We start from the raw sequence: 26,579 nt of genomic DNA on the forward strand, positions 1-26,579 counted from the left end.
AGCTTGTAGATTGGCTATTTTTGGTGAACCTTCCCCCCAGAATAGGCATTCTGGGGTTCAAGGGGTTAAACGTCAAGTATAATGTTATTTTCAGTCAGTTCTGATGGAAACCGATATTTCTTCAATAGGATGCAAGATTCTAAAAATCAACAGTGTAAAACAGGGGTGCCGTGGATGAAAAAGTTATTTTCAGGGGTGCCCTGAGTCAAAAAAACGTTTGAAAACCCCTGCAGTAAGCAAAGGTAAAAGATTAAAACTCAGGAGTCTTTGTCCGTTTGATTTGTTCAGTTTTATTGTGTGCTGAACTGGACCAGTAACAGCTTCCCCAACAGCCCTCCAGACATCACAATGTAAAACGGCTTTTTAAATAAAACAACTATTATCTTCTATTATTAAGATCAACTTTTCTCTCTCTCTCTCTTTTTTTATATCATGAAAAAAGAAGGAAAAAGACAAAGAATAAAAGCTACAATCGCAGGATAAAATCTGTTGGAGATTCCAGTGCAAAATAAAACTATTCCAGATTATTTAAAAACGCAACATAAAGTGCTTGGATGGAATGTGGAACAAACACACAATTGTATTTTCTTTTCAACGTTCAGGAGGACATCTTTAGACCACAGCAGCTCCATGAAGCTTAACATGGCACTTTGGTTCTCTGTGGAAAAACAATACAACCGACTGAAATGTTTTGAACACAGTCATCAGCATAGATAGAGTCCGATTTACAGCATTTATTCACATTCAGGTGATTCTCTACTTTTAAAAAAGGATCCCCGGATAATATAAGCCTTGTGTTTCTAATATTTGATGGACTCTCCGTTACGAGAGCGCCTCTGTACTGCTCTCTAGTGGTCGTTTAAGGCGGCGAGGACAATACTGATGCGCTACGGGCTGTCTGACAGCCCCTGGTTTCCCGGTTCTTTGAGGTATTTGTGGCAGAATGGAGGAAAAGAGCGGGAAGTTTAAAAACCTCACAAACAAATCTTTTTCACTACGCATTTTTCTTATAAAAAAAGCTATAAAATAATTAACGTCTTTCATTAACAGTTGTGGTTACAGTACTTTTTTGCATAGTTGGAGCACTTTGATTGGAGTGTTTTTTTTTTTCTTTTTCTTTTTTTAAAGTTAATCGGAGTCCTCTCACTCATTCAAACCTCTCTCTCTCTCAGTGGGATAATAATAATAATAATAATAATGCCCTCCCAAGGTCTCCACACTAAAAACAATTGACATGATATCTTCTACAGATATAAATAAAAAACAATATAAACAAAATCAAATGTTTAAAAAAAAACTGATTTCTCTTTTTCTTTTGCAGTTTAGCCCTTGGCCGTTGAAATGATTTTTGATTCTTCATCATAAGTTCTAGTCTTGGACGTTGGAAACAACAACAAATAGAGCACTTGAGTCTGACGCCACTGCCGCTAGAAGCCACTAGAGGCCGCTGTCACCCCTGGGTCACCGAGTAGTTTTCTTTCGATTAGGAATACCATAGGGAAATCTTAAGATCACGTCGAATAAGAATTACCAAATCAGCCAGACAATTTTACATCATCAACTGATGGTGAAAAAGTACTAATTCCTAAGAAAAAATAAACTCTCCAAACATAGACGCTATCAAATATATAACTCGATGTCATAAACGACACATAGTGACTCAAATACCAGACGATATCGCCCGGCCGATTTGTTTATTTCTCGGAACACGGTTCTTATATTTCCCTATGGGAATTCCACTAGTAAAAAAAACTAAAAACTCCAGTTACGACACAGGGGTTTAGCGGGAGGAACGTCAGGACTCCGGTATAGCAGGCGTTTAAACCCTGATATCATCAGCATAATACGACACATCATCACAGCGCCACCACCACCACCACCACCACTGGGTGGCGCTTTGGAGCAGAATCACGGCGGTTTATTCAAGTTCAACTCTCTCTCTCTCTCAGCTGTGAGCTAGCGCCCTCCAGCCGCTGGGAGTCACAGTGGGTTTGCATTGACTCGGCATCGCGCTTCCCGGTCCGAGCGAGACACAAAGGGAAGAATTAACAACACGACAGTATTAAAACAATACTACTGGAAGGAGAAACCACTCCACTCTCCCAGGTTGTTCAAGGTTCAAGTTCCCAGTTTTTCAGTTTAGTTCTTTTTGTCCTCGTCATTTAGCTTTAGGTAGTTCTGACGTGGTTCACACCATGCTCTCGTTGAGGGGGCGGAGCTTCTGCAGGGTGGGCGGGGCAGCCATGGCGACCAGGCTGCATGCTGCCGCTGCCGGGGCAGAGGTCACGGACACGGAGGTCACGGGGTTAGAGGTCACCGGAGCGTCCCTACGTCTCACAGAGTTGTCTTTAGAGTGGTAGTCGTCGCTCTGGTCCTTGGCAAAGTTGACGAACACCTGACAACATAAAGAAACACACCATTAAGGCCTGTCCATAGTATCTCCGAAACCTCCAAAATGTTCGGTGAGTTGCGATGTCCGACGTGCAGATTTCCGAACTCTCATTCGGTCCAATGCTTTTCAGAAGTCGCGAGTGACGTCATTTTGTAGTCGAACCGGACCTTTTGACCGAAAAGCTCGCTTTCGGTCAAGTATGGACAAGCCTTTAGTGTCCAGTGTTGATTTTGACAGGACATTTTCATTTAGTCATAGTCTTTTGAATAACATTTCATTTAGTTAGTCATAATTTAGTTATCTGAGATGTTTTAGTTTTAGTCGAGTTTTAGTCGACTAAATCTTCAGTAGACTTTTCCGCCAAAAATGTATTTTGGCGGACCTTGATGATGTCGTAATGGCTGATTGTAGCCAATCTACAAGCTCACAATGTGTCGCAGCGCAACACATTGTGGGCTAGTAGATCGGCTATTTTCAGAGCACAACCAAGCATAAAACAACTTGTCTTTTAGTTCTACTGGACTGCTTCTCCACTAGTCCCTCCCTGACATTTTAGTCTAGATTTTAATTTGTCGACGAAATTGTCAATACATTTAGTCTTCATAGCTGTATGCAGGGCCAGACTGGGACATATATTCGGCCCTGGCATCTTGGCCCAGACCGGGCCATCACAACCGGCGCGAACCGAACATTGTAGATCTACAAGCCCACAACGTGTCGAGGCAGCGATGCGCTGTGGGCTTGTATCAGCTGTTAAATGTTTGGGTGGGACACAGTAGCCTGTGATTGGGCTACTAGGCCAGTATTCAGATGACGACAAGCCAGTGGGCCAATAATAGTTAATTACGGTAACTATCCTAAAATCGAGGAAAAACCCAGGCCCACTTGTAAGGTCGGCCCGATGCCAGATGCCCAGTCCAGCCCTGGCTGTATGTAGTTTTCGTCAGTGAAAAAAACTTAGTCGACGACCATTTTTACCATAAGAAGCAAAGAGAAAGGTCAGGTTGTACCTGCTCCAGGGTGGTCTGTGTGGTAAGAAGCTAGAGAAAGGCTAGGTTGTACCAGGTCTATGGTGAAAGGCTAGGTTGTACCTGGTCCAGAGAGAAAGGCTAGGTTGTACCAGGTCTATGGTGAAAGGCTAGGTTGTACCTGGTCCAGGGTGAAAGGCTAGGTTGTACCTGGTCCAGGGTGAAAGGCTAGGTTGTACCTGGTCCAGTAAGAAGCTAAGGTCCAGGGTGGTCTGGGTGGCAAGAAGCTAAGAGAAAGGCTAGGTTGTACCTGGTCCGGTCCAGGGTGGTATGTGTGGCAAGAAGCTAGAGAAAGGCTAGGTTGTACCTGGTCCGGTCCAGGGTGGTATGTGTGGCAAGAAGCTAGAGAAAGGCTAGGTTGTACCTGGTCCAGAGAGAAAGGCTAGGTTGTACCTGGTCCAGGGTTGTCTGTGTGGCAAGAAGCTAGAGAAAGGCTAGATTGTACCTGGTCCAGAGAGAAAGGCTAGGTTGTACCTGGTCCAGGGTGGTCTGTGTGACAGAGTAGTCCTCTATAAACAGAAGGTCCTTGTTCAGAGCCAGGATGGAGAAGATGTGGGCCAGGGAGGAGAGCGAGGAGGGCAGCTGGTACTGCAGCATGTTGCGGTGTCTCTCCTTCAGCGTGCTGCCCGGCAGCTCGCTCTCGATGAACTTCATCACCGGCAGCAGGTCGGGATCTGGACCGAGAACCCTCAGGATGATGGTGTAGCCGTCACCGAACCTGCACCCGACCGGGAGGAACAGAACAGGAGACGTGGTTGTTATCGCACTGAGATCAAAGAAATGCTGGCCATTTTGTTCCAAAGCGACTGCAAAAGATTGCTGCCATTTGTTTCAAGAAGCTTTATACCCTGTGTGTATACATAGCGACACAATGTGACATAGCTCCTCCATCGAGGAGAGGACCTACCTGTTCTTCAGGTGTTGAACGCTGCCCAGACATCTGAACCTCCCGTTCACCATGATGGCCATGCGCGTGCACAACGCCTCACACTCCTCCATGCTGGAGCGACAAGACAACACTCACTAAAACACACTGTATAGAGCTCCAAAGTCCGACTTCGGATTTTAGGTGTGTCAATACTGTCGTGCACATCTCTGGACACACCTATGAAAAGCTTACACACTCGTTATTCATTTGTTTGGTGGAGCTGTGTTACTTACTAGTCTGCCAAGTTTTAAAAGATCGGGTACAATTCTTCTTAGACTCAGCCTGTTGTCTCTTAGGCAGATTCAAACTTTTTTTTGTTGTTTAGATTTCTATTAGCACAAGAACAATGGTGTTTACCTGTGAGAGGTGAGCACCACAGAGCGGCCCTCCTTGATGACAGAGTGGATGCAGTTCCACAGCGCACGGCGGGCCTTGGGGTCCATGCCGGTGGTGGGCTCGTCCTGAGGAACAGGAAACATGGGGTCAACAAACAGGAAACACAGGGTTTGTGAGCTTAACAATCTCTGAATGTTATATAGAGTCTGGAACTGCGCCTCCTGAAATCCAAGTAACTGAAACTGGCATTTCCGTTCATATATATATTTTTTTTTAATAATTTTTGATAAGCAGCAATATATTTGTATTTTCCTCTGTATTTATATTAGGATACATGTGTGCGACTGTAAAAACAAAAAATCATGATCAGAGCTTCCGTTGCTCCAGACTATAAGGTGGAAGCATGTGAACACTGTGGGAGGAATCAGTCTGGAAGCACCAGAGGAGGTCAGGAGCAGAGGCATGTCCAGCCCAGAGCTTCACGTCCATCTTCTACCTTCTGCTCTGCCTCTCTCGCTGCCAGCAAGGTATCGCTCAGTATCTGCTCAGTATCAGCCGCTATAGGAAGCCACTCAATTTGAAGGAGGCGTTGTTTCCTTTACCCATGACTTACATCAGCAATGTCCTACTGTCATGCATGTCAACTGTACTGTAGGTAACAATGTTCTCCCTTATAGCAGTGTTTCTCAACCTTTTTTCTGCATGGGCAAACTTTTCATGTCCCAAGAATCCATGGGCACACCAACATAATACGGGGGGGTAAATATCATCACTAACTGTCGGAAAGAAACCTAGTAAAGCCCTGCTTCATCATACAAGGCTGTCGCACAACAGTAGTGAAAACAGCCGATCTACAAGCACACAACGCATCGCACCGTGAGGCGTTGTGTGCTTGTAGATTGGCTGTCTGTCACTTAAATCATTTTTAAAATGATAAATACAATACTGGCTTTCAAGCAGTTTCAAGGGGCACACTTGACCCTTATCAGGGGCACACCAAAGGTCCCCAGGTTGAGAAACACTGCCTTATAGGCACTTTGTAACTGGCTGTTCTATTGTCTGACTGCACTTAGTCTGGCGGGCCATCCCTCATACTGTGATCACTCATTCCTCCTTCCCGGAACGAGTGAGTGAATGCACAGTATGAGGCTGCACTGGCAGTGTTTATCTCACGCATGGGCAACATACGGCCCGGGGGCCGGACCCGGCCCTTCGACCATCTCAATACGGCCCTCGAATCCTCAAGAAAAACAAAATTACCCCCATACAATCTACATGTTAAAAGGTAGCATTGTGTTCTTTTAAGGAAATCAATTCAACGCAACTCCAATTCATTATTAGTAATTAATGCGTAGACCTATGTGTACCATTTAAAGTAGTATACTGCATTCCATATTCCATCGTATGTACTCAAATGTTAAATGTTTATAATGTAACAGGGAAACATTCCCCCACGGATCCATATTATCCAAAATAATTCATAATGATGAAAAGACACGACGCAAAATAGGCAATAAGTGTGTCTGTCGTGTCTTACCAAATGCATGCCGTTTTAACTTAATTCAGCACTATGTGTTTCAAGTTTCAATTGTCCAACGTGTGGCCCTTCACTCACTTTATCAAAGTCAATCTGGCCCCCTGGAAAGAGATGTTGCCCACCCCTGGTTTATCTCCTTTGTACTTCTGTTTATGTGGACATAAATAAACATTTCAAACGTGCGTACGTGCATGTACAGTACGTACCAGGAACACCACAGGGGGTCCTCCTATCAGGGCCATGGCAGTGGACAGCTTCCTCATGTTTCCTCCACTGTAGCTTCCTGCTTCCTTGTCCACGTACTTGATGAGACCCAGCTTACGAATGCCCCACTCTGCCACCTAGTGGACACACACAACCACGTGTAATAATGTTACTAAGGTTTAACTGATAACATCATATCTTCCCAAACCTTTCAGCTCCAGAACAAAACGGATAATAAAAAAGGAAAATAGCCAATCTACAACTTAACAATTTATTTATTTTTTCTCCCAAAGTGTTGCGCTGGCCGCCCGCCCAGCGCAAGTTGCGCAACACGGTGTTGATCGAATAAAATCCATTATCGGTTACTGCTTCGTCTATTTCTCGCTTCAAATGTTTTGAAAAACATTCTTGAGAGCAACGTTTAGTGGTAAATGACACTATGTTTTTGTTTACATGGCTGACATGTTGGATACGGGATAGAACTCATGCAGTGCAGCAGGTGCTCTGACCCTTTCATTAGGCATCGGTCTGTTATAGAGCGGAGCGAAATAACACACAGCTGATTTCAGCGATTGACCAATCAGAATCAAGTGTAACGGAGGTGGTCCGAACCTCCCCACCCGGTTTCGAACCAGGGTCTCCCGCGTGAAAGTCCAATATCTTAACCATCACTCCAAAGGGACATCCCTATGGAACGAGAGCAGATTGAGGCTTCAGGCTGGGGCTGCGACTCATCACACTGTATGGCGGTCTACGACCCACCTCACAAGCATTCAACCAGGCTGTGTAATAACTCTAATGAAGCACTCACGTCACAGACTTGGTCTTCTGGGACTCCTCTCAGGATGGCGTAGAACTCCAGGTGCTCTCTGCCAGTCAGCAGGTCGTTGATGGCATCAAACTGAGGACAGTACCCCATGTTCTGATGCACCGCGTCTATCTCCCTCAGAATACTGGAAACATATACATAAATATATACCATGATGGACCTCGTCTATCTCCCTCAGAATACTGGAAATATACATAAAAGATATACCATGTTCTGATGGACCTCGTGTATCTCCCTCAGAATACTGGAGAAACACACATAAAACTATACAAAATGTTCTGATGGACCTCATCTATCTCCTTCAGAATACTGGAAACATACAGTCCATACCGTGTTGAACATACAGTCGATGCTACACAATATACAATACTTAGCAAAGAAATTAACATCTAATCATGGCCTACTTGCTGGCACCTCGCGCTCTGCGCAAGCACTGTAATCGGCTGAGTATGCAGATGGCCCTTTTTGCGCACAAGTTAGCCATGTGTGTGGCCTGCTTGTACGTGAGGCGCAAGTTGGCACCTCGACAGAGTGCAGTTCTAGTTGTACTTACCTCTTTTTGTTCAGGAAAGCTTCTCCACTGGTGACCACGGTGTCTCCTGTCAACATCTTAAAGGTGGTGGTCTTCCCTGCACCGTTGACCCCTAACAGACCAAAACACTGAGGAGAGGAGTTTATAAATAATGTGTCCTACTATTCACACATCACAGTTAGCCAATGGAACACAACAACCCTAAGGACTACTAACCATTGTCCCGAGTAGACATCTAGACCTACTGCAAAGGGGTGTAACGATATAGTAACTGAATTGAAAAATCAATTTTAATTTGCAATGATCAACTATATCGTTTGCAAAAGCAAAATATCGTACCGTTTTGGCTTTGTATCGTATCGTATCGTTTTAAAATGCGGTAATCGGTATCAAATCGTTTTGCAATGCAAATAATTGATTATATGGAAACTAAATATGTGTGCCTTGTATTTGGCAATTTTAAGAAGGAAAATGAAAAAGAGCTACTCTTGGTCTATCGATAAATGTCTCTGTGTTCATGTCAAGGTGGGTTTGTCAATATGTGTTGAAATACAATGTCCATGTATTAAATAATCAGTGTTTACTTCCATAATAATGTATAGACGTTTTACACAGATTTTATTTCTTTGCTAAATAGTTACTATATCGATTTTAAATCATTGAATCGTATCGCCATGAATGAACCAATATCGTCCATGTATCGTATCGTCAACCATGTATTGTGATGCGTATCGTATCGCTGTTAAAATTTATCGTTACACCCCTACTACTGCACAAATAAACAGAGCTGTTACCTTTGAACACATTTTAAATCTGAAGCTTTGTTTTGGTATTCTATTTGAATAGCTTTGAGAATTAATGCTGCTAGTTGTCCCAAAGTGACTGCAAGAGCAAAATATTACTTTAAGTTCTCCATTTACAACAGTTTTTATTACATGTTGACACTTGATTGGCAACACAAACATAATATGTGTTCTCATGCCAATAAAGCTCCTTTTAATGTAAATGTAATTGACAGCAGACACATGATGTTTGTCTCAGTCTCACCTCTCCAGGAGGGATTCCCACACACAGCCTGTCTACTGCTGGCTTCTGGTTCCTCTTGTACACCTGGAAACATCATATTATATATATATATATATATATGCATTAACCAACACATTAAATCACATTATAGACCCATGGTACACATTAAACATGTGTACAGCATGATGCATCAGCTTGTAGATCGTCTGTTTTTCACTATTTAGCTTGTTTTATTCTGTCATTAAAGAGGTTTTGGACATGCAGGTGTATATAATATATCATATTGTCTCAGTATGTACAGTAGTATGTACAGTATATAGTATGATACCTTGGTGAGTTGTCTGAGCTCCAGGATGTCTCCGTGTCCCAGGCCGTGGACGATCCTCTGTCTCTCTCTCGCTACGTCCTCGTCCTCCTCACCCAGAGGGGTCAGTTTGATCAGGTTGCTGACAGGCCTACGGACGGACAGAACAGAATGACAGACAGACAGACGGACAGGTTATAATTGACAGATACATAGATAACAGAGACATAGAGACAAATCAATAAGATTATGAGGTTACTGACAGGCATTACACATGGCCTGTGTGTCATATTGTATGTGTGTGTGCGTTCTGGGCATGACATTAAACGGCTCCGTTGTAACTCAATGTAAGGGGGTGCAGTGGATGCATTTGCAACTTCTGTGGACTATGAAGCTTGCAACAAGGCACTGATCCAACCTAGGAGAACTTGGGACGCCCAAAGACCAGGCAGAAATTTAAGGGCTCTTCAGATGAGCAGCGGTTGCCGTAGGGTCTCCCGCAAGGATAAGTGGCGGCCGCGCCGCACCGCCGTAAAACACAAACACACTCGCTCAATGAGTAAACGCTGCGCGGTATTTCACAAAGATGAACACAATCCATCTCTCGCCGCTCGCGTGCGCATGCATGAACGAGCACGCTCGCGGGGATTTCATGGGACTGCGCCCGCTCACCTCGCCGCCTCTAAACTTCTCCGCGCGGCCTAAATAACCGCCCGCCTTTCATTGAAAATGAATTACTAGGAGGCGGTGACGTGTACCGTCTGGAAGCCCTTTAAGTCTGGCTAACTATTGTGCCTTCTCTGCTGCCATATATGGCGTTGACGCCACTACTTGTGCCATGCGTGTTGTATCGTGAGGAGTGAGGACATGAGTCTGTGAATGTAACTTTTACTGCACCTAAAATGTATCGTGTCCCTGTAAGCTTTCCCTGCGTGCGGACATAAATACATGGTTATTAAACTCCATACACACCTGGGTTTGATACAGAAGCGGTACTGGATGAGAATGGTGATGATGAAGAACACGGCTCCCTCCACAGCCATGGCGAACAGGTTCTTCCCCACCATGTCCCACTCCAGAGGAGAACGCAGGCGGTTCTCACCTACAACACACATTAAAGTTATATTTAAACAGGTTCTCTCCAGAGGAGAGCGCAGACGGTTCTCACCTAGAACACACACACACCATCACAACATACTGTATCTTCACTGTATGCATAGAATACCAGTTCATATGGTAGTGCCGCACTGTGACCTTGTTTATCTGCTATTTTTGAAAAATCTTGACATTTTTTGCAAATCGTTGAATATGACTTTAAAGCCAACATTTGCAACTCAAATATTTGCTTTTGGGGGGACCCTGATACATAATATTTTGAGATGGGGGTCGGCGGCCAAATACACATACTTCTAGATGTCCTTGACTGACATGAAAAGGTTTTAGAACAACATGCGTTTTTCAAAAACCTTGGAGGGTTTTTGAAAAGAAGCTCACAGCGTGCTTGTATATCTGCTATTTTTTAACAGCTGAAGCATGAAATAATGGTTAAAGTAATAATGCGTTCCTAACCTGGTCTTAATGGGTTCATTGAAAAACTCATGATGTAAGACTAAAGGTAGGGTAAGTGATATTTGTCTGTTAAAAAGAAGTGTTAAATAGCTTTATATTCTGATAGTACTCATTGCTATAGTGTGTTGGTTCAGTATCCCTGTCTCTCCAGCTCTCTATTAAACAGAACATGCATTTTCAGGTTGTAGTTTAGTTTAATACTATATCTCTTACCAAACCTCTCCAGAGCGTCGGCCATGGCCTGGTTCTTCACCATGTCGATGAGTCCTCGACCCAGACAGAAGTGAGGGAAGATCAGGAACACGTTCTTCAAGACGTCGTTGATTCCTCCAATCTCCTGGAAGCCACGGCAACCAACAACAACATTAATATACAGTACTCTAGACTTATGAAAATACATGTAGTGTATCATATCAGGACAGGGGACAGTCAAAGATGGATGGCAGAAGAAGAGAAGAGAAGAGAAGAGAAGAGAAGAGAAGAGAAGAGAAGAGAAGAGAAGAGAAGAGAAGAGGGGACGTGCTGGCCATTGGGAAAAGCGGGACAACTCCCGAACTGCCGGTTCATTTCCGGCCAGTCCAGGCCGGCAATTAGGAAAATATAATAAAATTAAATGTCGGCCTTTGTTCCATTTTGGGGGCTGGGCGGCCAACAAAGTAAATCGTCACTGTCGGGCAGAAACCTCGTATCTCCAAGTTTCAAATTTGTAATTTCTTTTTCGCAAAGCAAAGCCCTGCTTCATCATACAAGGCCGTCGCACAAAAGTAGTGAAAACAGCAGATCTACAAGCACACAACGCCTCGCACCGCGAGGCGTTGTGTGCTTGTAGATCGGCTTTTTTCACTAGTTTAAATAATTTTTAAAATGATAAATACAAAACAAACGGTTTTGGACATACAAGATTTCCACCCGACAACGACGAAATATAACTCATGGCCCACTGGCTTGTCACTTTGTCACAAATCTTTGAGTAGCAGCAGCGCTATAGAGAGAGATCTCTCTCTATAGTGCGCAATGAGGGCCTCTCTAACTCTTTTTCCCGGGCTGAATCAGGGGCCCAGCATGTCCCTGCCTCACTGCGATGCTCTATTGGAGCGACATGTAACAACTGGAGGCTGGACGCCCGGGACAGGACAGGGGACAGTCAAAGATGGATGGAATAAGAAGAGAAGAGAAGAGAAGAGAAGAGAAGAGAAGAGAAGAGAAGAGAAGAGAACTTGCATTGCTTCCAAACAGCTCCAGGACGAAGGTGGAGATGCTGCCGTTGATGCCGATGAGGATGTTGACGCTAGTCAGAACCACGTAGGCTGTGCTGGGGATGTCGAAGAAGAATGAGGCGGGGTACATCAGAGGAGTGATGGACCAGCTGGAAACCAATAAGAAACAGTGTTAGAAGACACAACCAATAAGAAACAGTGTTAGAAGAAGACACAACCAATAAGAAACAGTGTCAGAAGAACAGACAACCAATAAGAAACAGTGTCAGAAGAAGAGACAACCAATAATAAACAGTGTCAGAAGAACAGACAACCAATAAGAAACAGTGTCAGAAGAAGAGACAACCAATAAGAAACAGTGTCAGAAGAACAGACAACCAATAAGAAACAGTGTCAGAAGAGACAACCAATAAGAAACAGTGTCAGAAGAAGAGATAACCAATAAGAAACAGTGATAGAAGGAGGCAGAGTGATGGACCAGCTGGAAGAGACAACCAGAGTCGTTGTGAGTGAGTCAGGGCTCAGGGTACAACAATGTCAATGGTAAATTGTGCATTTATATAGCGGATTTTTCCAAGTCGCTTTACAGAGATGCAGAGTGCATTACCCATTCATACACACATTCATTACATTCATCCATTCACACACACATTCATTACATTCACACACCGATGGCAGAGGAAACCATGCAAGGCACCAAACTGCTCACTCACACACACACACACACAGGGGTAGAGTTGCTGTCTTAGAACAGCAACTACCCCTGTGTGTGTGTGTGTGTGTGTGTGTGTGTGTGTGTGTGTGTGTGTGTGTGTGTGTGTGTGTGTGTGTGTGTGTGTGTGTGTGTGTGTGTCTTACCCATACAACAGCAGCAGCAGGGCGAGGACAGGCAGGTTGGTTGAAGAGACGTAGGCTTGTTGTTGGAAACACATGAAGATGATGATCACCAGGGTGGCAGGAACTATGTAGTTAACCTGTTTAATATGAACACATGAACTATGTAGTTAACCTGTTTAATATGAACACATGAACTATGTAGTTAACCTGTTTAATATGAACACATGAACTATGTAGTTAACCTGTTTAATATGAACACATGAACTATGTAGTTAACCTGTTTAATATGAACACATGAACTATGTAGTTAACCTGTTTAATATGAACACATGAACTATGTAGTTAACCTGTAAACATCACATGAAGATGAGGCGAGTTTGGAGATCATTAGTTTGGAGATCATTAATTGGAGATCCTTCGTTTGGAGATCATTCCAAGAACATGCAGTACATACAAAGTCAAAGAGGCCTCTGTTGACATCCTCTGTACGCAGAGGGGGCACGACAGTGTTTGATCTTAAAAAGGCCAGTCCACAAGTGTCCAGACTGTAATTTGTAAATGATACCTTTAATACAGTCTGGAGCAACGTAAGCTCTGATCATGAGTAAGCGATAAAGCACATGTGATGCCTCCTCACCACTTCCGTATCGTTTTTTACAGCCGTGCGCATATAGCTTGCTGCTTAGCATAAATTACATCACTGTCACTGACCAGACAGCCAAGACATGGCGGGACCTCTCGCTTGTCGCCCTGAGGTGTCTTACAAGTGATATACAGTTTGATGTGACACTCACCATGTCCCAGATGAAGGTGGCCACCCAGTACAGCCAGGGTTGGACTCCGCTGATGAACTGCATGTGCTTGGCCTTGGACACTCTCTCCTGGATGAGGAAGACCACGAAGCTGGCCGGGACGAAGGACATGGCGAAGATCACACAGATGGACACCAGGCAGTCCACCGACGTGGTCATACTGAGGAGGAAGAGAGCATCGTTATTGAATATTGACTGAGTATTTTATTGGCCATTGGCCATGTGAAGGCTTTGAGCAGTTCATTTCATTGTGCTATGATATGTATTTGTGTTTGTCCATACAACAGCACCACTTGGTCACCCAGCGGTATTGCAGCTGTTGCATACTGCATACGGACGCGAGGAGGGGAATCGCTGCAGGTTGTTGCCAAAGTTCACGCCCCTCGCGGCTTGGAGCGGCTCAGTTAAGACAACACCCGTCTTCAATGGAGACGACGGAGGTGCGCGCGCCGCGCCGTCTCTGGCGACCTTGAACCACGTGAGACACCGCGAGCGGGTTGCCGTGTCGAACGCTGCGAAGGTCACATGAGCAGACTCGGCACCGTTGGAAGTTATAAACCAGGGGGACAGAATAATAAATCTTCGTCCCCCTGACTTTCGGCACCTCCACCTTGGGTCTGACGCAGTGACTGTGGGGGGGGGGCATGAACTTTGGCGACAACCTGCAGCGAATTCACTCCTCGCCATACAGACATACCTACACACACTGCCTACAGACATACATACCTATCTACACACACAGTCAAGCATTGGAGCATTGAGTCACCGCTTAAAAACTCACAGACAACCAGCCAGCCAGCCAGCCAGCCAGCCAGCCAGCCAGCCAGCCAGACAGTCAGGTACTCACAGTGCAACCTGGGACAGCTGTTCCTTGGTGAGGTTCAGAGGGTGGTTGAAGGCACTGATGCCGTACTTCTGGGGGTCGGCACCAGGGGGCAGGTTGGCTCTGAGGATGGCGTTGTTCATCACATTGATGAAGGAGCCCATGCTGTGCCAGCCCTTGTTGTTGAACCAGATCTACAAGACCACACAGAGGAGGTTTAACCACATTAACTCTGGTGTCACTGTTTCTGGGAATCTTTCAAAACCTTTTCAACCACAAAATTTAACTAGACTGCACTCTGTCGAGGTGCCAACTTGCATCTTGTGCACTCGTAGCCAATGGCCTACATGTGCGCAAGCAGAGTCCACGGGTAGGGTGATCAGTGCAGGGCCTTTAGCCAAATACAGACATGATACTGATATTGATATCTAATTATGGGACCAAAGAAATCATAAAACAAGTAAAATATATATTCTATTCCTGCAATATATGGTGTTAGATGGAGCTATAATATATGGGGTTGCACCTTCACGTTGTTCTTGGTGTCCAGACCGTTGATGAACGTTGACAGACTGTCCAGGAACCTGTCTGCTGCTTTACCCTGAGAGAGAGAGAGAGAGAGAGAGAGAGAGAGAGAGAGAGAGAGAGAGAGAGAGAGAGAGAGAGAGAGAGAGAGAGAGAGAGAGAGAGAGAGCGAGCAGACAGACAGACACAAACAGATGTTAGACCACTCACTCTGCATGGGGGGTTATTGCTCAAAACAAAAGAGGACATCCTACTGTATGAATGTGTCATATCATATCATATCAATTTTGCGCGTATTTCAAATATGACATATTTCCTCTGTTATTGTTTTACACCAGATTATATTATAAACGTTTTGGCCTATATCTCCATAACCGTTTATCGGATCGTCTTACTTTTTTTTGCTATGTATGTAGACAGAAAAAAATCGCCGACCCAACCGTTCTATGTTTATAGCCCGGCCGTGCACGCTCGTGCACGTTAGCCGTTTAGCCGAAATTAAACAAAATGGCTGGCAACAAGGGCCATTAAATAATATGTGTCCCAGCGCGGCTGACGGCTAGTCATTGCATTTTTTCTCATTTTCATTTTTTGAAAGCTGGGGATCATAGCTACAAAATGATATATTGGTTGTGGAGATTGACCCAACAGTTTTGAAGATATGGCTTATAGAATGATGCCATGCTGAAATACTACTTTTGAGATATTCAAGTTCTAAATAAATGTCTAACCTGCAAATGACCTGACGATCTCTCACATTAATTAAAAAAAGTCTTATTTACATGCAGAGTTAAAGGAGTAGTTCACCCCCAAAATGACGTTTTTTCTATTGATTACTCATGCCATGGAGAGTACAGTTCAATAATATTTTTTGTTTTTTGTCACATTCCTAAGACAAAAATTTGATTAGAGTAAATTTACCCCCATTGATTCCGGCTGGTGACCCGTTTTGAAACGGGTCACCATCCGGAATCAATGGGGGTAAATTTATTGTTATCACATTTTTGTCTTAGGAATGTGACAAAAAACAAAGTATTATTGAACTCAAGTCTCCATGGCATGACTAATCAATAGAAAAAAAGTCATTTTGGGCGTTTAAGTGAAATGTAGCCTAGATATTTCGAGATGCATTTGTGGCTTTTTTCATTTTTAGAAAAAAAAAAAAAAAAAAAAAATCATATTAGCAGTAGTGAAAAACCCTGCCTTCCGAAATGACTGCCCCTCAGTCACGCTGAGTCACATATAAAGTCAGGCATTCAGTTAACATGTTTGATAAATGTCTTCTTTTTTTTTCTCTCTCTTTTCTTTTCTTCCAAACCAACCTTCTGCATTTCAAAGATCTTCCTGACTCTCTCAATGGCATCATCGATCTCATTGGCTGGTGGGAGGACATGGGTGCTCCTGGCGCCTAATGAGAAGCCTCCATATCTGAAAGAAACAAAACAAAAGCAAACAGTAGAAAAAATGTCAGACATCTATAAATGATACAATATGATATTAAAGACATCTACAAATGATAAAATAAGACATTAAAGATATTTATAAATGATTATTATTCATAAAAAAAGAATTGAAAAGAGACCCACCTGAACTCATTAACCCACACCTTGTTCTTCAAACTGTGAAGAGAAAAGAAGTTTAGTTCATGCTTATCAGGGCTCTTTATATTTCATTGAATCTTATTTGTTATGTTTCGTAGACCATGAGAGTGAAAGCTCCTACCTTTTCCCGATGATCTGAGCGTAGGTCTTCACCAGGTAGTCTGAGATGTTTCTACCTGTCAGGTTCTGGAGGGAGTCTGAGGCACTGAGGTTCATCTAGACAGGGGAACCACAACATGACACAATGTTAGTTCTATAAGGTATTCCCCAAATAGCTAGCCTAGTTCCAGACCCCGAATCGCTAGCCACACCCCTTTACATTTTTTGTTTTGGCGATTCAGGGGTCTAGAAGTGCTCTCATTGAAGAGGCCTCCCTCGGTTGAAAATCCGTACGGCGAATCAGCGTCATGAATCAGCGTCATGTGATCAGCGTGGGTGGGGGTTTCCCAGAACTCATGTGTGTTTCCAAGTACACCAGCGCTGCCGCCGTACCGTACCGCGCATCGCGTCGCGCTAAAATGCGGTAAATTGCGATCGTATCGATCTCGCTATGAAACACCAGTAGCAGGCATGTTATGTTGTGTTTGATTACTAGTTCGTAGTGCTCCTATTCTGACTGTTTCTTTGGTTAGCAAGTAGCACTAGCAAGCAACAGGCTAGCTAGCCACTAGCCAGCCACACATAACCATGATAACAACACTATGTCATGTGTTGGTTGGTGAACCAATCGCTGAAGACTGCCTCTTTTTGGCAACGCCCATCCCTGCAATCGCCCCCAAGGGAAGAACTTTCAGACTGAATAATGAAGTGAAACGAAATGTCAATTCAGGCTGAGTGTCAGGCTACCAAATAGGCATACCACGTTGAAACTCATGTGACAGTAAACCTAAGTTAACACATGCTCGTGCTCAGCTCTTCACGGGTCAAAAAACAAACAAAAAAAAACGAAATGGACCGTAAAAATGTCTTCCAATTCCAAAATAATAATCAAAATGGCAAAACCAAACCCGAGTGGCCCCTCAGTGGTCTTGTCCGATTCCGCCCCATTCCGACTTTCTATCTTTTTTTCTTTACAGATCGGTTCCGTACCGTACCCAGTGACATTTGTCCCAAAATCTGTTCATTGCCTGCGGGACACTCATCATATTGGTTATAGAGGGGGGGGGGGTAGTACACAATATTTATCTGTGGAACCGAGTCACATTAAATGTAATACCTACACTTCCAAGTGCTTGTCAGGGTGGGGGTCCCCAGTTCAAATATGTTTATTTTGGGGGTCACAGCCTAAAAAGGTTTGAGAACCCCTGGTATAGAGCATTAACAAATTCATCCAGCAGGTGCATTGACAACTCATTCTTATTACTTCCTATATAGCCAAGCTTTATAAACTATATATATTTTATAAAGAGAAAACAATAAAGAAAATAAAAATAAGCAAATATTCGACTTCGGTGAACAACGTCGAATAGTGATATTGATATTCGATTATTCGAATATTCGGTGAATGCCCTAATAGAGTACCCCTCTATTAGGGCATTCCCCAATATTCGAATAATCGAATAGCAGTACCTCAGGAGGGGGCAACCCCGGCTCCAGCGGGACACTCAGGAAACATCATCTTCTTGAGGAGGACTACCTTCCTAACCTAGGACGACGGAACTGTAGTTGTACTGACTCTGACCTCTAATATAAGGACCTTCCAGGGAGGGTACTCATGTGCGTCTGGCTGTGACACCCTTTCTAGTTTCTTTCCCTTTGAGTTTTTTTTTTTTTTGCACTGACTTTTTTGATACTGCACTATTAGGTTGTGTTAGTAGTTTTGGGTATTTTTGCTTGACCGTGAGATACTTGTTGCACTAACTAGCATTGACTGCTATGGTAACTTTTGATTTGGACACTGTACTATTTTGATAGTTGTGCTTAAGGACACTGTATGTATATTTATATATTATTTGTTCCTTCTCTTGATGTACCTTGCTCTTTACTGTACTCTGTTCTTGTTTTTCTTTTATCCTTTTCTTACTTCTCTGTAACTTTGTAAATAACCTTATACTGCTGTGCTGCCTCCAGTGTTGGGTGTAACGTCGTTATAACTAACAACGTTACGTAACAACGTTAGTTTGGCGGTAGCGGAGGAACTTAACGAGTTACATTTTACAATATAACGGTTAGTTACTTAGTTATATTTTCGAAAAAGTAATCTCGTTATTTTTTTAAAAAAGTGTCCCATTTTCACTGTTCATTTTGTTGCCACCGATTAAAAAAGAAGCCCCGAGTCACATTTCCTCCTCCTGTCTTATTCTGTCAACAAATACACGTGTGTAGCTGTCTGTCTGTCTGTCTGCCTGTCTGTCTGCCTGTCTGTCTGCCTCCCTCGTATGTCAGCCAATCACATTCCTTTCATCTCTACAGCAGCTCTGCAACGTGCGTCATGTTGAAACCAGGAAATCAACTCACTCACTGTTGTTGACTGTTGACTTGGTGCTCTCCATCCATGTCCCACAAAACAACGACAGAAGCTGCTGCGTCCGTCTGTAATATAGCCTACGTGTTGATCGTTCCTCACAACGGGGAGATATTAGTAGCGCCCGTGCCTTTAGTTGACCGTGTGTAAAAGTCCGTGTCGGTAGGGTATTACAATGGATTTACTGTACATCATCGGATCGTATCTGGACGGCGGACAACGGTGGATTCGGACCCGGGCCATTTAACTCCGGTATAGAGACTCCATAACAACGCCACGGCACCGAGGTACTGTACAGTTTAATGCTGAGGAGCGTTGGTCTTTTGAAGAGGACGCATGAGCTAAAAGGAGGCTGCACTATTGTCTTTTTATGTTTACCAAACTTCCACGCTGGTGGGTTTTAATGGTCGGTAACGGTACGGTAGCTTGTTAAGTTACAATTGTCATTGGGTAGCGGAGTAACTTAACGGATTAGTTTTTCAAGTCAGTAACTAAAGTAACATAACGACTCTAACGAGTTACTTCAAAATGTAACGATACCCAACACTGGCTGCCTCTGGGCAACTGATTTTCCCCCTTGGGATAATAAAGGTATCTATCTATCTATCTATCTATCTATCTATCTATCTTCCTTCTATATTTATAGGTTATAGAGGGGTAGTAGCAGTACCTCAGGAGGGGGCAGCCCCCCGGCTCCAGCAGGACATTCAGGTAACATCATCTATACAGTAGGTTATAAAGGGAGGGGGGGTAGGGTAGTACCTCAGGAGGGGGCAGCCCCCCGGCTCCAGCAGGACATTCAGGTAACATCATCTTCTATATTTATAGGTTATGGAGGGGTAGTAGCAGTACCTCAGGAGGGGGCAGGCCTCCAGCTCCAGCAGGACATTCAGGTAACATCATCTTCTTGCCATCACAGGAGCAGGAGCATCCTGGTGACGGGTCATCCATGGTCCAGTTCCCGCGGCTGAACATCTCCACAACGCTGTCCGGGACGTCCGGGACCGTCCAGTCCTCGTCTCCCATGGTGCACGGGACGTCTCTGAGGGGAGGGGCCAGAGAGAGAGGTAGAGAGTATACTCATGCATCGGGCTAGGGTTAGGTTTAGGGCAGGGGTTCCCAAACTTTTTTGTCTCAGGGCACCCCATGAATATTTTTATTTTTAATCCGAGGCACCCCTACATTATAATTTTCACTCCCAGCACCTTATATGTATAGCATATTGTTGTTGTCGGGAAGAAACCTTGTATGTCCAAAACCGTTTGTTTTGTATTTATCATCTATAAAATGTACTAAACTAGTGAAAACAGCAGCTCTACAAGCATTGTAGATCGGCTGTTTTCAATAGTTTTGTGCGACAGTCTTGTATGATGAAGCAGGGCTTTCATCATACAAGACTGCCCCGTCACCCATTTTGAAAACTCCTGGTTTAGAGTTAGGGTTACTCGCAACTTGTAAATAGACTGAGGCCATACTCACCTCCCCCTTTCCACTGTGACTATCTGCTTCTCCTGTTTATTTCATTTACCTTTTATTCTCAATTTTCTGATTTTGTAATTGATGTTATCCTATGCATAGTACTGTGTTCTATCCGTCTGTCTTTCAATGGTATATGAGATGCATGAAGGTTTCCTGTGTAAATAAGCCGAAAAGCTTACTAGGATCTCCTTTTAGTTGACCTTGTACCAGTGACTTGTACTGTCATGAAACTGTACTTTTTCCTATTGCAAACTTCTAATAATTCATCAATCAATCAATCAATGTAGGGTTAACGTACGGTATAGAGTATCCGTCCATGCATCGCGTTCCAAAGCCAGGCGTGTCCATCAGAGAGTTCATGATCTTCTGCATGTTGACGTCATCGGGGGCGTCGTCACTGTGGGGGCGGAACAAAGACATCATGTCAGGTTTAAAGCAGCAGGAAGCAATGTTGCACATTAAAATGTTACCGACCTGAGAACGGTGACCTGGTCTTTAATGTTACACAGTAAAATGTTACTGACCTGAGAAAGCTGACCTGGTCTTATAATGTTACACCATAAAATGTTACTGACCTGAGAGAGGTGACCTGGTGTTACACAGTAAAATGTTACTGACCTGAGAACGGTCACCTGGTGTTACACAGTAAAATGTTACCAACCTGAGGAAGGTGACCTGGTCCTCGTACATCCAGGGCTGCAGCTCCAGACTTGGATAGACGCCAAACGGAGGAACGATGATGCTGAAGACCAGAGCGATGCACACAAACACCGCAGGGAGAACGATCTGCACACACACACACATGTTTAATCATTCATTTATGTCCACATAACAGATACAAAAAGGACAAACAATGTACACAGTGTACAGGGGTCATCAAAAATGTGTCTGTGGCAAAGACTTGGTCTCGTCCGTGGCAAATGTTTTTTTTTTACACACCATTACAATGTTCTTAGAGAGCCACTTACTAATTAAGTCCAGGTTTTCTTCAGATTATCTATGACAATGATTTACTACGACACTATGGCACATTTGTAACTAGTGCTAGTGATTCTCAAATGTTTCATCTGCAAGGACCTCCTTAACTCTGGTCCATTTGGTTCCATGTGTCCAAACCCTCAGAGTTACAGAACCATATTTCATGGTCATTCAAGGCTGTCTCTTTGTGTGTTTCTGGTAATATTGTCCACTCCGCTGATCTTGGACAAATGCCCAAACTATAGCCTTTTCGTCATAATTGCAGGCTAACAATGATGGGAGTGATTGCACAGGATTTTGCAAGCCATTTAGCTTCTCCCAGGTTGTTGGAAGCCTCTTCGGACCAACCAGTGTTTTTTTTTTTACCTGAGCGAAGAATCCTTTCCTGGAGCGTCGGGCGTACAGCAGCCTCTTCCACATCAGAGCTACAAACTGCTGCTTCATCAGAGTCCAGCCCTGCACCTTATAGGAGCCTTTACCATGAGAGCAGTTCAACCAGTCTGTCTCCCTGGCTTCTGCGAGAGAGAGAGAGAGAGAGAGAGAGAGAGAGAGAGAGAGAGAGAGAGAGAGAGAGAGAGACAGACAGACAGACACATGTTTACCATATTAACCCATTTATAAAATGCATTTTAAATGTTTCTAAGTGAATTTCAGTGGAGCTCAAAACTCTTTTCATGTCAAGAACCCTCAGAATAATACGTATTTGACCGTGGACTCCCCATTTCAAAATATTTTGTTCCAGGGTCCCATAGAAAGCTTTAAATGTTCGCTTTGAAAATATTTAGATTTGCACACATTTTCATGATTTTTCAAAAATAGAGATACACGCTCATAGCACGGCACTTAGTGCCGCGCTGTGAGCTTGTACATCTGCTATTTTTGAACAGCTAAGGTATGAAATAGCGGTTAAGATGGATAAAATCTAAAGTGACACCTATGCCTTACAGGTCTACATGGTCGCCTGTAAGCAAGTTTGAATCCAAGCGTGTGTCTATATTCACATTTACAATTACAATTCAGGAATTTAGCAGACACTAAATGCATGCATGGAGACAGTGTTGTGCCTCAGTAAACCTAGGATCAGATGTAAACTATAGGACACCATGGGTGAACAATGAAACGGTCTGAATACGATTTTAACATGTTGGTCAAGAAAAATCAACGACCAAGGAAGTCTGCATGGTCGTCTCATATCTAGGTCTCAGAGAGTGTGTGTGTGTGTGTGTGTGTGTGTGAGAGTGTACCATCATTCTCAGAGTCCTGGTCATCCCGGTCATCAGTGTGAGGTCTCAGACAGCTCTGAGGCTCCCCTCCCCCGAACGCATGAGCCCTCCTTCTGCGACGCACCGGCAGGGTTCCATCTGCGCGCGCACACACACACACACACACACACACACGCACACGCACACGCACACACACACACACACACACACACACACACACACACACGAATGAAGTGATTTCATTTAATTCAAGCCTTGTCAAAAGCAGTGTCAAAAACCTATGGGTGACAAGTTTTCCTCCGGGCATGGTCGAGTGGGGACGGGCCTTACGCACACCAAGGCCTGCCCCACTTGATCATGATTGGAGGAAGGATTACCCTAAATGTATGAACAGTAGTACCAGTAAGACTCCCTAATCGGGAGATAAGCGACCGTAGGTGGCTTATCTCCACAAATAGGGCAAAAATTTGTTTTGCCCAAATCTTCCTGATCCATGTTGATGACATGAGTGTAGACATGCTGTGTAGTGATATTCGTGATTTTAGGGCAAAAACTGTAGGAGCAGTGTCCAAAAATGTGTTTTAAAAATCGGCCTGAAGGTGGCGCTAGAATAGGGCCATGTGAGAAATGAGGGGTGGGGTCTCCGCGTTGCCTTGGCGGACGAATAGGTACCGGCCCCGGCTCTCCCGGACGCTCCTAGCCCGAGGTACGGCATTTTATGTGCGCTGCAGTGGCAGGGGGTCCTCCACTGGGGGCGCCACCACTTTTGCATCCGTTCTGGAGCACCAGGAGTCGGTGGTCCCCGGGAATTCCCCGTGAGCAGCCCCGTTGGGGTGGTCATTTGGTCATTTTTGCACATTTGGTCATTTTTTACATCTGGGGGTCCCCCAGGGACCTGGGGGTCCCTGGGGCTCCGGGGGTCCTTGGAGGTTGTAGTTTGGCAGTCAAGGAGTGTGTGTGCAAAATTTGGCATGGATGGAGGCAACGGTTGTGGAGATATGAGCAGGGCAAAAGTGTGACTCACTGACTCACTCACTCACTCACTGACAGACAGACAGACAGACAGACAGCCCGGGGAGGTTTTGGTAGTAAATGCGACCTACGGTCGCAAACATTACACCACAGGTGAAGTATTCTTTTAAGGGGGGGGGGGGGTCAGGCTTACCTGAGGGGACTTCAGTGTCGACTCCGTTGTCTTCAGCCACCTTCAGGAAAATCTACAACCACATGACAAAAGCACAGCGTTATGTCTTTATCATGTTATCATTTTATCATGTTATTATTTTATCATGTTATCATTTTATCATGTTATCATTTTATCATGTTAATGTAGCGTCTCATCTTCCAGACGGTCACATAAACTCAAAGCTTGTTCTGTCACGTTGTCGTGTCAACTGTCAACCCTTCCAAATGTTGTTACTTTTAGAACTAAGTGTTGCATGAAATGAGTGGATATAGAGAACATATTTTACAAATATTCTTCTAGCTTGCCAAAAGAGTCTCACCCAAGAGGGCGGAACAGACCCGTCCTGTTTCTGTGTGATGTAGGTGGATACCTTTTTAGGAGGCGGAAGCATGTTTGGAGTCTATTCATTTACAGTGAGAGAGCTAACATGAACACAGCTTCTGAACTATTATTGTTCTCCATGGTCACTGAACTAAATATTGGACCCGATCATCAAAAACCACATAATATTAACTCAACCCCTGCCAAAAAAATACCCCTTTGTACCCATTCCCTGCCATGCCCGAGGAACCTGAAGATTTAATAAGCTTTAATTAAAAAAAAAATGTATCGAGGCGGAACTAAAATAGGCCGGAACTAATGCTCCGTGATCGGTTTCTACACGGACACATTATTGAGCGGAACAGTTAACATTGAGACCGTAAACCGGAAGCGGTCCTCTATCCTCTATTCGTTGGCTTTCTGTGTAAACACGGCAGCTTACAGACGGAGAACTTATGGATCAATTGAAAAAAAATAAAAGGATTTGAGAAGCTGATGGAATACGCGAACACACCATGCATAGCAGTGTTCGATCACGCACGATGGGAACTGGATTAGCGGCCGCTTTAACAGGTAGGAGAAGCCAGCAGTGAAAGACATAGAAAAAACTTCGGGCTCCTCGGCCGTTAACTACGAATGAGTTAACAAAGTTGTCATACTAAAGTGGCTTTTTTCAGCTACACAAAAAAGGAGAAAATCAACTTTATTATCGCCCTTTATCTGTCCCAGCAACACACTCTCGCGGGATCCATAGCAACAGTAAACGGGACCTGCACGAGATTTTCCATCAGAGCCAGCGCCCACTTAGGAGGCTGTTTGTAGGATTTGGGTACCATGTCACAATCTAGTGGATCCAATGAGGTTTCCCTATCTTTAGTATAAAAATCTTTGGTAAAATCTTTGGACCTTGGGTTCCTACAAGCCAAAAGGGTTATCGCCCTTTCATGGAAAAAGAAAGGGAAACCTAGCATCGCTCAGTGGTTTAAGGAACTATCTTTGTGCCTTCCTTTAGAAAGAATCACATACACTCTTAAAAACAAACAAGAGCTATTTGAGAAAATATGGGGGAATTTCATTCAGTATGTTAGGGGAAATGATCTTTCCTATTTGATGGAGGAACCGGGAGTAGGGTAACTGCTTTTTTTTTCTTCTTTTCTCTCTCTACGGTCGTTTGTCTGGCCTTGTGGCATAGGAGTCTGGATGTTGATGTGTTGTATGTGCTCTCTGCATCATAGTTATTTTATATTCTTATGTGTTGTGTTGATGTCAGGTGTTTTGCTTTTTGTGTTTTCTTTTTGTATATTGTATGCTTTTTTGTTTTGTCTGAATTTTGATTGTGGTCTTTTATTGTATTGTATATGTGGTTTTGTGTGTCTTTAAAAAAAGGAAAAAAAAAAACTAAATAAACATAATAACCCTTGTTTTTTTTTACAATATTATTGTAAAAAAAAAAAGAAAAAAAAGAAAACATCTTTGGTCTGACCTCCTCCAGGGTGGTGTCTGACACCCCATAGCTGGAGATGCCCAGCTCAGCCAGGTTGTGGTCCAGGTGTCTGAAGAGCTGCACGAAGGCCCCGTCCTTGGCGGCGCTGTAGGGCACCACGTAGGTCACCTCGTGGCCCAGGTCCTCCACCAGGCGGGCACTGGGCACGTGGCGGCACACCTGGCCCGTGATCAGGGCCACGTCCGGGGGCACGAAGGGAACCGAGGAGGGCACCGAGTCACAGATGGAGGCGGCCGGGCCGTTCTCTGGGGAGAGAGAGAGAGAGAGAGAGAGAGAGAGAGAGAGAGGGAGAGGGAGAGGGAGAGGGGGAGGGGGAGGGGGAGAGGGAGAGGGAGAGAGAGAGAGAGAGAGAGAGAGAGAGAGAGAGAGACAACAAGAGCCCAGGATCAGTGATGATTTTATTTTAGCCTCTTTTTCACTACAGGGCCGAACCAGACCTAGAACCAGAACGTTCCAGAACCAAAAAGATCATGTTAAGTTCCTGGGATCAGGTTTGCGTGTATCAAAACAACATCCCGCTTCCAGCAGTGGAAGCTTGTGATTGACTGAACCGGAGGTAGGGAGCGCTCCGTTGTGTTCGCCTGGACCGCACTGAGGTGCCGAGAGAGATCACTCGTGTATAGGTTATAGGTAATATAATAGGCCTACATGCGATGTTTCATAACATAGAACACAAGAAATAATCATAACACATTATAAACATTCTATATTTACAAGGTCAAGTATTCTACTTAATAATTGGGACTTACAAGAACCATTATCATAGTTATAAATTAATAGACCTACATTTACAGTGGTTTAGGCATTTTGGTTTGATAAGGTTGTGGGCAGAACAATTTGTCCTTGTTATTTGACTATTTTTACTTTAATTATAATTAAAGACACTTCATAGTGAATTAGTGAATATAATAAATAGCCTATGTC

At 44.0% G+C, this 26,579-nt stretch overlaps 1 protein-coding gene across 1 annotated transcript in view; it reads right to left on the minus strand.

Moving 5' to 3' along the window:
- Positions 1 to 366: 366 nt before the first annotated feature.
- The window catches only part of LOC308302143 (phospholipid-transporting ATPase ABCA1-like), a 103,357-nt gene continuing 77,144 nt past the window's right edge, over positions 367 to 26,579 (minus strand). The window contains exons 24-49 of the mRNA XM_080746358.1: positions 25,635 to 25,900; positions 23,810 to 23,861; positions 22,666 to 22,782; positions 21,788 to 21,936; positions 21,105 to 21,229; positions 20,742 to 20,840; positions 19,817 to 20,006; positions 16,622 to 16,716; positions 16,486 to 16,518; positions 16,222 to 16,327; positions 14,901 to 14,975; positions 14,399 to 14,568; positions 13,534 to 13,711; positions 12,761 to 12,876; positions 11,907 to 12,051; positions 10,899 to 11,022; positions 10,089 to 10,218; positions 9,141 to 9,267; positions 8,834 to 8,896; positions 7,808 to 7,914; positions 7,237 to 7,378; positions 6,428 to 6,562; positions 4,706 to 4,809; positions 4,328 to 4,420; positions 3,895 to 4,138; positions 367 to 2,395 (exon numbers count right to left, since the gene is read on the minus strand). Of these exons, the coding sequence (XP_080602484.1) occupies positions 2,189 to 2,395; positions 3,895 to 4,138; positions 4,328 to 4,420; positions 4,706 to 4,809; positions 6,428 to 6,562; positions 7,237 to 7,378; positions 7,808 to 7,914; positions 8,834 to 8,896; positions 9,141 to 9,267; positions 10,089 to 10,218; positions 10,899 to 11,022; positions 11,907 to 12,051; positions 12,761 to 12,876; positions 13,534 to 13,711; positions 14,399 to 14,568; positions 14,901 to 14,975; positions 16,222 to 16,327; positions 16,486 to 16,518; positions 16,622 to 16,716; positions 19,817 to 20,006; positions 20,742 to 20,840; positions 21,105 to 21,229; positions 21,788 to 21,936; positions 22,666 to 22,782; positions 23,810 to 23,861; positions 25,635 to 25,900 (3,392 nt within the window). The 3' untranslated portion in view covers positions 367 to 2,188. The remainder of the gene's footprint in view (positions 2,396 to 3,894; positions 4,139 to 4,327; positions 4,421 to 4,705; positions 4,810 to 6,427; positions 6,563 to 7,236; positions 7,379 to 7,807; positions 7,915 to 8,833; positions 8,897 to 9,140; positions 9,268 to 10,088; positions 10,219 to 10,898; positions 11,023 to 11,906; positions 12,052 to 12,760; positions 12,877 to 13,533; positions 13,712 to 14,398; positions 14,569 to 14,900; positions 14,976 to 16,221; positions 16,328 to 16,485; positions 16,519 to 16,621; positions 16,717 to 19,816; positions 20,007 to 20,741; positions 20,841 to 21,104; positions 21,230 to 21,787; positions 21,937 to 22,665; positions 22,783 to 23,809; positions 23,862 to 25,634; positions 25,901 to 26,579) is intronic.

The sequence above is a fragment of the Nannobrachium achirus genome (assembly GCF_963921795.1).
Source record: "Nannobrachium achirus genome assembly, chromosome: 17".
In the NCBI taxonomy this organism is placed as follows: Eukaryota; Metazoa; Chordata; class Actinopteri; order Myctophiformes; family Myctophidae; genus Nannobrachium; species Nannobrachium achirus.